A 13,327-nucleotide genomic window follows, 5' to 3' on the forward strand; every position below is an offset into this window, starting at 1 on the left:
CCTTTCTTCACATCAGATGAGTAAGTTAGCTGGTCAGTAAAAATCAAAGCGGCGCTGCCACGAGCGGCTGCCTTTTCCAGCAGCTGCCCAATTGTTTTATTGTCTGCTCCTATCTTCGGTGTTTTTTCTTCCCGTTTTGACAACTACACTATGGATTACTTCTATCCTATGAACATGGGTTTTAGCGCACAAAAAATGCGTGTATTCAAGGAATTTCAACTCCTTGCCCTGGAGAATTCTCGTGCCGGCGTGATGAAGGGGCCTATCGTGGAGGAAGAGCCGGAGCTAGCGAAGCGGCTAGCGGCGTTATAAGTCTTCGGTACCATCCGTAATCGTGGTAAATGCGAACTCACGACCAAATAAGATCATCAAGTGCTGGTGGAAAACATCGAAGTGCACAGGGAGCGCAGTTGCTGTGTTTTGCGGAAACGTGGCTCACATTTAGCATTCCGGACGCTAACGTGTAGCCACCCGGAGCTACCCGGAGCAATCCGGCTTCAACGCCGCTAAACAGAGACACGAAAGCCGGGGGGAATCGGAGAGGAGGCGGACTTGCTAACACGAGGTGGTGTATCCCTGGATTTTCACAAAGAAAAGTTTTCCATCTGCCCCAGGGATGTCGAATTTTTGGACTGGCGTGACGTCATCCACTCCGCTTCAAGCACCCCTCGGGCATCATGTTCATCTGTTAATAAACAACGGTGTAGACTGCTGGAAGTGTGAATTTCCCTACGGGGATGAATAAAGTATCTATCTATCTATCTAAAAGAGAATTTGATCAAACACCAGAGACACTGATCAAAAAAGGAACCGAGAGGGTGCATTACGTGTGATGAGGGTTGTATTGGAAGATAAGAATAATAAAGCCCAAGCTTAAAGGCTAAAAGTTCTATTAGATTTGCCACCCACTCTTCCTATCCTCCTCGAGGGAGGACTCGACCAGTCGTTATGCATTAGCACTGTCAGGCTTACGTGTCCTTTTTGCAGGGATTCATTCTCTAAGCACTCCACCATACAGGGAGTGCAGAATTATTAGGCAAGTTGTATTTTTGAGGATTAATTTTATTATTGAACAACAACCATGTTCTTAATGAACCCAAAAGTCTCATTAATATCAAAGCTGAATATTTTGGAAGTTGGAGTGGGGCTTTTTTAGTTTTAGCTATTTTAGGAGGATATCTGTGTGTGCAGGTGACTATTACTGTGCATAATTATTAGGCAACTTAACAAAAAACAAATGTATACCCATTTCAATTATTTATTTTCATCAGGGAAACCAATATAACAGCTCAACATTCACAAATATACATTTCTGACATTCAAAAACAAAACAAAAACAAATCAGTGACCAATATAGCCACCTTTCTTTGCAAGGACACTCAAAAGCCTGCCATCCATGGATTCTGTCAGTGCTTTGATATGTTCACGATCAACATTGCGTGCAGCAGCTACCACAGCCTCCCAGACACTGTTCAGAGAGGTGTACTGTTTTCCCTCCTTGTAAATCTCACATTTGATGAGGGACCACAGGTTCTCTATGGGGTTCAGATCAGGTGAACAAGGAGGCCATGTCATTAGTTTTTCTTCTTTTAGACCCTTTCTTGCCAGCCACGCTGTGGAGTACTTGGATGCGTGTGATGGAGCGTTGTCCTGCATGAAAATCATGTTTTTCTTGAAGGATGCGGACTTCTTCCTGTACCACTGCTTGAAGAAGGTGTCTTCCAGAAACTGGCAGTAGGACTGGGAGTTGAGCTTGAGTCCATCCTCAACCCGAAAAGGCCCCACAAGCTCATCTTTGATGATACCAGCCCATACCAGTACCCCACCTCCACCTTGCTGGCGTCTGAGGCGGACTGGAGCTCTCTGCCCTTTACCGATCCAGCCACGGGCCCATCCATCTGGCCCATCAAGACTCACTCTCATTTCATCAGTCCATAAAACCTTAGAAAAATCCGTCTTGAGATTTTTCTTGGTCCAGTCTTGACGTTTCAGCTTGTGTGTCTTGTTCAGTGGTGGTCGTTTTTCAGCCTTTCTTACCTTGGCCATGTCTCTGAGTATTGCACACCTTGTGCTTTTGGGCACTCCAGTGATGTTGCAATATGGCAAAACTGGTGGCAAGTGGCATCTTGGCAGCTGTACGCTTGACTTTTCTCAGTTCACGGGCAGTTATTTTGCGCCTTGGTTTTTCTACACGCTTCTTGCGACCCTGTTGACTATTTTGAATGTAACGCTTGATTGTTCGATGATCACGCTTCAGAAGCTTGGCAATTTTAAGAGTGCTGCATCCCTCTGCAAGATATCTCACTATTTTTGACTTTTCAGAGCCTGTCAAGTCCCTCTTCTGACCCATTTTGCCAAAGGAAAGGAAGTTTCCTAATAATTATGCACACCTGATATAGGGTGTTGATGTCATTAGACCACACCCCTTCTCATTACAGAGATGCACATAACCTGATATGCTTAATTGGTAGTAGGCTTTCGAGCCTATACAGCTTGGAGTAAGACAACATGCATAAAGAGGATGATGTGGTCAAAATACTCATTTGCCTAATAATTCTGCACTCCCTGTATAGTCGAGCAAAAGGTCACCAAACCAGTTAGTTTTCCACCAGTCTCTATAGTTTCAACGATGCTACTAAAATAGTTTAACTCTTAATCAGTTTGAATCCCAATAATTTATTTGGGTATTACATGTTATAGGAGTTACTGGTGATAGTATTGCGAGTTTGCAATGTCGTTTTTTTTTTTGTTTTCTTGAAAGAAACATATGGATATAACTGGAACGCAGCATCAGTAATATATCCTTGGTTCATTGAGTATTTTGGGTCTTGCAACATCACACTTTTGCCCAGCCGAGGTTTATTACGCCTCAACTTGCATCACAGTTGCAGTCGAAGGAACTGCCCTTCTGAGCCATAGCCACTTATTTATTTAATGGATTTCTTCTTGGCTCCCCCTGTCACACCCATCCGTCCTAGGCCTTTGCAGTAGGATCGTTCAGAAAAACCTCTGCAGCTGACCTCTTTCGGCTCAAAAAAAACATTTCAGCCCCTGCTGGTTCTCTCTTCAACCCCAGCTGATGACACCTTGCTGTCCTAGGAATGCCTCTTCTTCAGAGCCTCTCTAGTACATGCCAAATTGAACACTCCTCAGTGATGCCACTAAAGGGTATCTGGATGGTGTTACTTGGGCCGTACGGGGCAGCGCTGGTGAGGCTGGGGCTATGTTCCAGCCACTTCCGAAAAAAGCTCTTGATCCTTCTTTTGAGGAACTCCACATAGAGTTGATCACGCCTTAAAATTTCCTTTGTGGGGTAAAGTTCTGTTTCCTTGTTTTGATTCTGAAAGCGTATTCCTTGAAAGGAAAAAAATAGAACAAATGTTAGACTATTGTCCAGCTGTTTGTGTGCAAATAGTTTATGGTTTACTTTTGTTAATGAATGATTGATGTTGTTTTGTGCTGTGCCTAAAGAAAAAGCCACAAAACCCTCCACAAAATTGTTCCAGAAGAACGCTTGTGATTATAGGTAACCCCCTCATTGTTTAAAAAAAAAAGAAATATGTTTAAGGAGATCTGTCCTGCATAATAATTTTGAGTGTTATAATACCTCTTGAGCAAATAATGCTGCATCATTTGGATAGTACTTGTTCCGATTTACTGCTTACTTTTTCTGCTTGGGAGTGGACTGTTATCGCATTGTTTTCAAAACCCTCCCCTTTGAAAAAATACGTAACCTACGGGTCCAATGTTTTGATATATAGGATTAATCGGTGCGTATAGTACCTTGAGGGATAGAAATGGAATCGTACTAAACCTATAGTTCAATTTGGGAAAACAATCTGGGGACACCAATGATCTGTCCACTAAAAACCAATTAGACTTTTCTGAGTGAGACAAAGCTTTAGTGGCTTTAAACTTTTCCTGACCCTTCCTTACTTTTTACAGGGCTCTTATCAGGCTATTGTGTTCTGCTAGCGTTGGGTTGCATTGCTTTTTTTTTAAAGCTTTAGCCTTTGTTTCTCTCCTTCACTTCGCCAGCCTCTTCCCCATTTAATCAACTTTATAAACCCCATGTGGAACATTTTCACAAAACATAAACATAAGAGAGAAATTTGATTGATGCAGTTTCACAATGTTTTAATTCATTGTAAACAGTAACTACATGCATGCTATAATCTAGAGATATATTTTACGTTTGTGAGACGTAAATGAAGGCAGAAAGCCAATTATGCTTTTATGTGGGTCTTCAATCACTAGAACAAGATGGTTGTTAAAACTCTTTACCGCAATAACGGTTCTCGTAAATTAACATCGGATACCTCCATTTTCTTTAGCTGACAGAAAAATCGCAACAGAGATTCATCCAACTGATGCCCAATTGTCCTATTTCAGTACACGTGGCTTACCGTAAATTCCGGACTATAGAGCGCACCTGATTATAAGCCGCACCCACCACATTTCGGGAGGAAAACCGATTTTGTACATACACAAGACGCACCTGTATATTAGCCGCATGCGCCCACATTGAAAAACCGCAATCCCAACACAAATTGGGGTTTTTAAGGGTTATTATTCTATCTTCGTTATTCATTATCCATTATCCGTTATCGGTCAGTTCATAATACGCTACAAAGCCTAGGAGCCGGGACACTTACTCTTAGCCAAAAGGCCAAGCTAAGGTCCTAGCCCTAAAGCCTTGCTGCGATCATTGCGAATGCACCGTTCCCGGAGGTACTGCAATACCGGGCCGATGCGTGGAGTGGACAGAGCAAGCTCTTATTCCATCTCCGGATTGCAAAAATCAAAGATCATGGCAAGAGGTAATGTCCTACCACCCAGTTGGTTCAAATTGGGGTTTTGGGGTTTTTAAGGGTTATTGATCTATCTTCGTTATTCATTATCCATTATCCGTTATCGGTCAGTTCATAATACGCTACAAAGCCTAGGAGCCGGGACACTTACTCTCAGCCAAAAGGCCAAGCTAAGGTCCTAGCCCTAAAGCCTTGCTGCGATCATTGCGAATGCACCGTTCCATGACGACTCATTTAGAATCTCACAGTGCACCGTTCCATGACGACTCATTTAGAATCTCACAGTCGGCTATACACTTGATCTTAGCCAAAAGGCCGAGAAGCGACAGATACTACACTTGATCTTAGCCAAAAGGCCGAGAAGCTCCTTCATTAAAGTCCACAGGCCAAAAATCACAGCCAATACAGTTCAAAACACACAGCCGGCAAAATGAACGGAGAATGATACCGCTACTTAAGGTTTGATGCAGACCTGCAGAGTCCAGGTCCCGTTGAAAGTAATCCAAGGAAAAAAGTGTATATTTCCAAAGGTAAGGGTGGGAAAAATATATATCCGCTATTGTCTGCCGTGTCCACAAACGCGTCTCACCTTTACTCCACTTCCCGTCAGCCCGCGTTTGCCCGGCCCCTTCTTTCTCATTTGCTCGTACAAAACATATCAGAATAAGTTTCTAAAATAAATACATTACAAAAATATACAGTTGCAAATACATATTATACATGGTTACACATATTTACAAAGAAAGACGGTACACCGAGAGAGTTTTCAAAGCTTTAATAATAATATTATAACTTTCATCCCAAACCGTGCCTGTGAAGGGTAGCAAAACGCTACTAGCAACACGCTCGCAACACAGTAGCCGGGTGTGTTAAGAAAACATACCGTACTTGTAGTAAGCACGGTAAACCGTCCTCGTCATCCTCCATATAACTGACATTCAGAGTAGTCTTCCTTCAGTATGGGGAAGAGACTTTGTCATATAGATGTCATATAGACGCTCCCTTATTCATAAACACGCTAGCATCACGCTCGCAAAGTAAAGTTTACTGCGGTAGCTCTGATTCCTTCTATATCGGACTGCTCGATTGCGTTTAGCTTGAAAGTTGCGTCATGTGCCTTTCTTTTGGCAATTTGCATGATGAGGATATGTCTACGCTAAATTAATTTGTGCACAAGCTAAGAAGTTGCAGTTTAAATCTTACCTTTTGTACTCGAGCGCCGCTGGCGGCCGTTAGAAAAATGACATAAAATGGCCGCATCACTGAATAAGCCGCAGGGTTGAAAGTTTGGGAAAAAAGTAGCGGCTTATAGTCCGGAATTAACGCTATATTGATTTCCTTCTCAGTTGAGTTTATGAATGGGTTCATCATTGCCAACTACTTCTTTAAATATTCAATGTCCACACCCATGTCAACCATTTTCACTCTTCATTTAACATGCTTATTTTCTCAAATGTTTGCTAAAACCTTTATTAACCAATAATTCAAAGTACACGAGCCATCAGACTTTGGCTATGGAAAAAAGAACACCTGAAAGTGCCGAAAAGTGTTTTTATTTTTTTTCCAGGAACTAATCTAAGTGAAAAACTAATCAAAGTAATTGATACAAAACATTTATTGCCCCCGAGCTGATGAAAATGCATTTTATGAAGAGTCAGCCAGCGAGGGATGAAATGAAATATGGGTAATAAAACAGCTTCTTGTGCCTCATTCAGTAAAACAAATATATTTTTTAATCAGTTTTAGTCACATCTACAGGGATCAGAATGGAGATTTTCATTTTCAGCTGAAATAGCCAGCGTCCAGGAATAAACCAGGGCGGAGCCCCCCCCACCAACCCAACCCCCCCCCCCCCCCCCCAAAAAAAATAAAAAAATAAATAAAAATAAAAAAACCTGGGTTTTAGGCAATTTACTTGTCCAAAACCATGCTTATATTTATCATTTAAGTAACATTTTTAGAAGATTAAAATAATTTGCCCACATAACTGATTTTTTTGTAAATACTGCAAGATAAGTTCAAATGCAGTTCAGTCCCTGCAGCTTGTGCGACAATGCGGCCAATTTTTCTAACGGCCGCCAGGGTGCGCCAGAGCAATAAAGGAAAGAGTGAGACAGTCGGATTTTGAATTTGTTTGCTACGCAAGAGAAAAAGTGAAAAAGTCGGAATGCCTTTGGGGTTCAAAAACAGCGGAAATCCGCGGAAAATTCTGATCCCTGCATCTAGCAATGCAAGTGTGCTGTTGGTGCAGAGATTTTATTTCTACGTGGCTGTTTCTATGGTGAAGTGTAACACTATTCAGCCGCTGACAGATCTTAAATTGCAAGAAACTACAAAATAACTGTTGACCCTTTTTATTTTCACGTCTGATAGGGTTAACATGTATCGACCAATATATTTAATTCTTGTAAAAAGTGTCGATTAAAAACGTTTATTGTTGGGATATGATATGATGAAATTGTGTGTTAAAAAATTGTTAAAACGTCATATTATCAGATATAATGAAATTGTGAATAACGAAATTGTGAACATGCTTAATTGCTGTTAAGATTGTCGAGAAAAATTGTTCAAACCTCACATTGTTTATTTGATGTTACTAGTGTCAATGAAATTGTTCAAACCAAACCATGTATCGACCAATATCTATAAAATAGATGAATAATTAATACGATTTAGCAAATGTACCAAATGTTGAGATTTGTTGTCCTTCAAAACAAACAGTGCAAAAGTAAACAAATTAAAATAATTTCAACTTAGCGGTATATGGGTGCATCTTGTCAATGCTACTCTAAACATCTCATCTCATCTCATTAGCTGCACCGCTTATCCTCAGTAGGGTCGCGGGGGTGCTGGAGCCCATCCCAGCCATCATCGGGCAGTGGGCAGGGGACACCCTGAACTGGTTGCCAGCCAATCGCAGGGCACACGGGGACAGACAACTCACTCGCTCATTCACACCTAGGGACAATTTGGACCGGCCAATCCACCTGAAATGCATTTCTTTGGAATGTGGGAGGAAACCGGAGTGCCTGGAGGAAACCCACGCAAGCACGGGGAGAACATGCAAACTCCGCACAGTAAATCCGGTAGCTGGATTTTAACCCACACAGGAGGTTCCCAAGACCTTAGAACTGTTCCTCACACGCGCTAACCACTGCCCTACTCTAAACATACTTATCTCAATTTTTTGGGGGTTATTTTTTACATTTACATTTAAAAAGAAGTGCGAAAATGCAATAAAATGAAAATAAATCTTTTTGAAATAATGCCAATGATAAGTTTGATGAGGTTAATCCATAAAATATGGCAGAACTTTGTCACCGCGATTTAAATTTACTTTAAATGTTTACGTTTTCTGTTTATTCTCTGGTAATCTAATTTTAACATGTATTATTTTCATGTGCTGATGCTCTTTTATTATTTTTTAAGAAAAAATGTAGACCATTTTTTTGCGGGCCTTAGAACGGATTAGCACATTTCCATACAAAATGCGTCTCTACTTATGAAGTTTTCAGGTTACGAAGCTACTCCCAGAACAAATTACATTTGTAAGTAGAGGTTACACTCTACTTACAAAACTAAATACCAATTGTCTTGCTACTTAGGTTTTGCTACTTCTCGGATTTGCGTAGTGCATTGTGTTCTGCATTCTGATTGGTGAAACAATCCCAAAATTAGTAGTTATTGGTCATAAATAAATACATGTTTACAGGATACATTACTTGAATTTCTTGAATGAATGTTTGGGCCTGTAAAATGGTTTTGTTATTTGATTTCAATACATTGTAGAATATTTAACCCTTGGATGGATAAGTGGGGTCAAAAATTACCCCATGGGTTATTATTCTTCAAAATCTTTAAAAATAAAAAAGACATGTTATAATCTAGGTATTACTCATAAAACATGTTTATGATCAATGTTCCCTGTAATTTTCCTTAAGGGTCTGAGCGTTCACACAAAGTCTGTGAGCAACGCTTGAAACAACAGTGAGCAACCATAATCCCAAGTGTGGCAAGATAATTCATGATCAAACATGTCCAAAACTTGACATCAAGTTACATTTTGCTGAGTTTCCGGCAATGCAAAATGATTTTTCTCTTTTGAATGAATTGAATCATGTACTATTGCAACGGTTGTACGGCCTACAAACGTCGTTTGTTCTTACAATTATTTCGCAAGATATCCATTTCTTTTTGTTTCCTGACATGTTTTGTTGCATAATATTACCATTTTTGGGGGCTTTTTGAGTCGGTTGTAAGATACAGAACTGTACTTAATCACATTTTAGTGGAAGTACAATGTTGGCAACAAGATTCACTTGATATAATTGGAAATTATTTGAATGCAACACAAACTTTCTTTTTTTTTCCCCGTGTTTTTTTTCTACTTTTTTGTTACTTTTTCCTTTTTCTCTATTTCCTTTTTTCCTACATTTCTTTCTTTTCTTTTTTTTTTCTGGCTTTTTTTTCTAAATTTTTTTTCTCTTCCTTTTGTTTTTTTTTTCTAGCTTACTTTTTCATTTTGGTATTTTTTTCTTTTTTGTTCTATTCCCCCCTTCCTTTAAGTCATGTTGTGCATAATTTTACATCATATTTAGTCATGTTGGGATTAAAGAAGCAAAAACAACCTGAAGAGCCGTTTAGGACCCGAAAGATCCGGTTACTTTTAGTGAGCCGAGCAGAAGAAGCCGGTTCTCTACTAACTTTACTCAACTTCGTTCTACTTCGACTCGACTTCAAAATACCTCATTTAGGACACAACGTTAGGGGAACCCCTGTATTTTTACCTTTATGCACTGTAACTTTGACTTAAGTCGCTTCTTAATGAGTAATTTTGAGCCCTGATTTTTGTGCGCCGGCTCGATATTCTTGTGCGCCGAGAATGTGCGAGCAGTGCGCAATTGCGCACGCGCGCAGCTTAGAGGGAACACAGTTTATGATATGATGCCATTAGTATTTGGATTTTTCCCACCACTAATTTTTGACCCTACTCATGGAAGAGTATGTACTGGTAAGTCATGCATGCATCCAAGGGTTAATTGAAAGAAAAAAATAAAGGTTTCTACTTTACAGAGTTTGCCCATCACCGGTTCATTTTGGAACCAAACTTTTATGATACACAAATAATCAATGTATCCTACTAATATTAAAACATTACTCTTCCTATTAGAATAGAATAGAATATGCCTTTATTGTCATTGTTACAACATGGGATATGCTGTGACAACGAAATTGGACGACTCCAGTTCCACATTTACAGTGAGGATAAGAAAACAAAGAGATAAAGGAACAAAGAACTAACTGATTTTGTTGTAAGTAGGCTTTGTTTTGATGAGGGGGGGTAAGGGTCAAACAGAGTTGCTGGATACAACCGGAATGTTTGATGTTTGATCTTACATTATACATACATAGTCCAGTGTTTTCCGAATTGCACAGTCCACAATTGAATGGATTACAGTGGGAGTACAGTCCATAAAGTCATGGTGGAGTATTCTTAACGTGCTATTGACAATGAAATTCGACTACCGTTTCCCTAATTTTGAACATGGCTTCTTTCTCTTTCTAGTACGGCCAAATACAATGTCCTCACTTTCCTCCCGAGGTTTCTCTACTCGCAGTTCCGGAGAGCAGCCAACGCGTTTTTCCTCTTCATTGCACTCCTACAGGTAACAATTTCTTATTCCATATACGATTCGAGCATGCAAACATTTTTATTTTAGGTGTGAAAAGTCTTTCTCGCTATTAGTATGCAAGTGCTAGACTGTTAGCATTGACCTAGACACCATTTGCAAAGGTCCTGTGTGTAAAAATACACTCGTAAAGACGCGCGCGCGCACACACACTCGTAAACATTAGACTGCTTTGCTTATGAATAATACATGTAATACAATGTTCTGCTAAAGGAAAATTCAATTGGTTTTTGGGCTTTGTGATATTTATATGCCATATTGCATCGAAACTGCATTGAACTAAGACGCCTCCGTTTTACCTCATTACCATACTGTATATTGTGGAATGGATAGTGTTATTGTTCTTTGTTAAGCCACAATTTTCAGTATTGATGTTTTCCCGCCGCCATCGCGATGCGATTCAAAATAGCTCAAATCCATCCCTCTCAGAGATAAGAGCGAGCGGGAGGATTCGTTGCTTTGATTCCAGCAGACTTTAGTTCCCCGTTAAGAACCCTCCATTCTGTGACCTTGGAGTCCTTGTTTTGAAAAGCAGCCGCTGGATCTTCATTAGTTGACTGCTCGATGCTGCAACCTTGAACAAAAAAAAAACGTCTCCGTGGAGATGGTGTGTCACGTTTGTAGATGCGCGTCCGATTAGTATTGAATGTGGGAAGTAGGAAGTAGAGTTATTACGCTGTGGTTGCTACCAACCAGCAGAGGAGACCAGGGGCGGCAGTAGCTCAGGAGGTAGAGCGCTCGTCTTGGGATCAAGGGATCTCGGTTCGAATCCCGGCTCGTCTGTGTTACATGTCGAAGTGTCCTTGGGTAAGACACTGAACCCCTAATACCCCCAATAAGCAGGTTAGCGCCTTACATGGCTGCAAGGCCGCTATTGGGAAATGTGGAGCACATTGTAAAGCGCTTTGGGAAGTCATTGACTTGAAAAGCGCTATATAAAAGCAGATCATTTCATTTCATATAGACCAGGGGTGTCAAACTCATTTGAACTCGGGGGCCACACGATAGAACAAACATTCTGTCGGGGGCCGGACGAGTAGATTAAAGAGAAAGAAAAAGAGATAAAGAAATAAGAGAAAAAGGGAGGGAAAAGGAGAGAGGGCGGGACAAAGAAAAAAAAAGAGAGAGCGGGAGAGAGCGTGAGAAACGAAAGATAAAAAGTCGTGAGAGAGGGGGAAAAGAAAGGGAGAGGAAGAAAGAAATCCAAAGAGAAATAGAAAGACAGAAGGAGAGAAAATAAAGCGCGATGGGTATGAAGAGAGAAAGAGAAAAGAGAGAAAAGGAAAAAAGGAAGTTAGAGCAAAAGAGGTTAAAAGACACAGAGAGAGAAAGAGACAAGGAGCAACAAAGGAAGAGAAAAAGAGAGAGACAGAGTGAAGGAGAAAAGGGGTGGAAAAGTGAGAGAGAGAGAGAGAGAGAGAGAGAGAGAGAGAGAGAGAGAGAGAGAGAGAGAGAGAGAGAGAGAGAGAGAGAGAGAGAGAGAGAGAGAGAGAGAGAGAGAGAGAGAGAGAGAGAGAGAGAGAGAGAGAGAGAGAGAGAGAGAGAGAGAGCAAAAGAGGTTAAAAAGACACAGAGAGAGAAAGAAACAACGAGCAACAAGGGAAGAGAAAAAGAGAGACACAGAGTGAAAGAGACAGAGAGTGGGAGAAAAGGGGTGGAAAAGTGAGAGAGAGAGAGAAATACAAGTCCAGCGTCTTTGTTCCAGGCACCTGGCTTTGGCAACATCAAGTTGACCTATTACAACCTGCAGCTTGTTTTTCTCTTGCGCTTCTCTGAGTGTTGTCTCGCGGGCCGGATTCAATCCCTTAGCGGGCCTGATCTGGCCCGCGGGCCGCCTCTTTGACACCTGTGATATAGACCATTTCCCCTGGGTCGTGGACCGGTACCGAGCAATGGGTCATTCGGTACCAGAGAAACAAGTTGCCTTATTTTTCACTTATATTGTATTTGTTTCTCAAAATACTCATTGTTCAGGTGCTTATTATACACAAGGTTTTACGGTTATATATTACCGTATTTGAGCAAGTCCGAAAAAATGCAGCTGACCATATTTGCTCAGCAACGGAGGGCAGCACGGGGGAGATGTGGTTAGCGTGTGTCCGGCACAGTTCATGAGATCAAACCTTCCTGTGTGGAGTTTGCATGTTCTCCCCGTGCTTGCATGGGTTTCCTCCGGGCACTCCGGTTTCCTCCCACATTCCAAAAACATGCATGTCAGGTTAATTTGCCGGTCCAAATTGTCCCTCGGTGTAAATGAGCGAGTGAGTTGTCTGTCTCTGTGTGCCCTGCGACTGGCTGGCAACCAGTTCAGGGTGTCCCCTGCCCACTTCCTGAATATAGCGGGGATGGGCTCCAGCATCCCCGCGACCCTAATGAGAATAAGCCGAGTAGATAATGGATGAAATGTGATGTCTTCAAATTGTTTTTTCTTTAGCCTTTTTTCGTTTTAATTTTTCTTTCAGGACTAAAAACTAAATACTTTTCGTGTTTGGCACAGATCTTTTTGATGCCGGAAATTTCGATGCAAGCCTACACATATGTTGTTTACAAATTCATTGTGAACGGGTCTGCTAGCCCTTATGATAACATTCATACATAATACTATAGAATAGAATAGAATATATCTTTATTGTCATTGTTACAACATGGGATATATTGTGACAACGAAATTGGACGTGGCACTCCAGGTCCACATTTTACAGTGAGGATAAGGAAAACAAAGAGATAAAGGAACAAAGAAGATGTTTGTACCGTCCTTGTTGTATAGGCTTTGTTTTCCTCCGGAGAGGGGTGTATGAGGGGGTGAGGGACAGACAGAGATGGGCG

At 41.1% G+C, this 13,327-nt stretch overlaps 1 protein-coding gene and 2 pseudogenes across 4 annotated transcripts in view; 1 reads left to right on the forward strand and 2 right to left on the reverse strand.

Annotated features, from left to right (window-relative positions):
• Window positions 1–13,327, forward strand: part of atp8a1 (ATPase phospholipid transporting 8A1) — a 222,770-nt gene that overhangs the window by 31,912 nt on the left and 177,531 nt on the right. For all 4 annotated transcript variants that reach the window (XM_088343544.1, XM_088343546.1, XM_088343545.1 and 1 more), the window contains exon 3: window positions 10,378–10,477. In XM_088343544.1, coding sequence (XP_088199670.1) covers window positions 10,378–10,477 — 100 coding nt within the window. The remainder of the gene's footprint in view (window positions 1–10,377; window positions 10,478–13,327) is intronic.
• Window positions 4,710–4,988, reverse strand: LOC148360113 (U2 spliceosomal RNA; annotated as a pseudogene).
• LOC148360114 (U2 spliceosomal RNA) lies at window positions 5,083–5,179 on the reverse strand (annotated as a pseudogene).

Source organism: Urocampus carinirostris, chromosome 9, assembly GCF_059441175.1.
Source record: "Urocampus carinirostris isolate Australia breed hairy pipefish chromosome 9, RoL_Ucar_1.0, whole genome shotgun sequence".
In the NCBI taxonomy this organism is placed as follows: Eukaryota; Metazoa; Chordata; class Actinopteri; order Syngnathiformes; family Syngnathidae; genus Urocampus; species Urocampus carinirostris.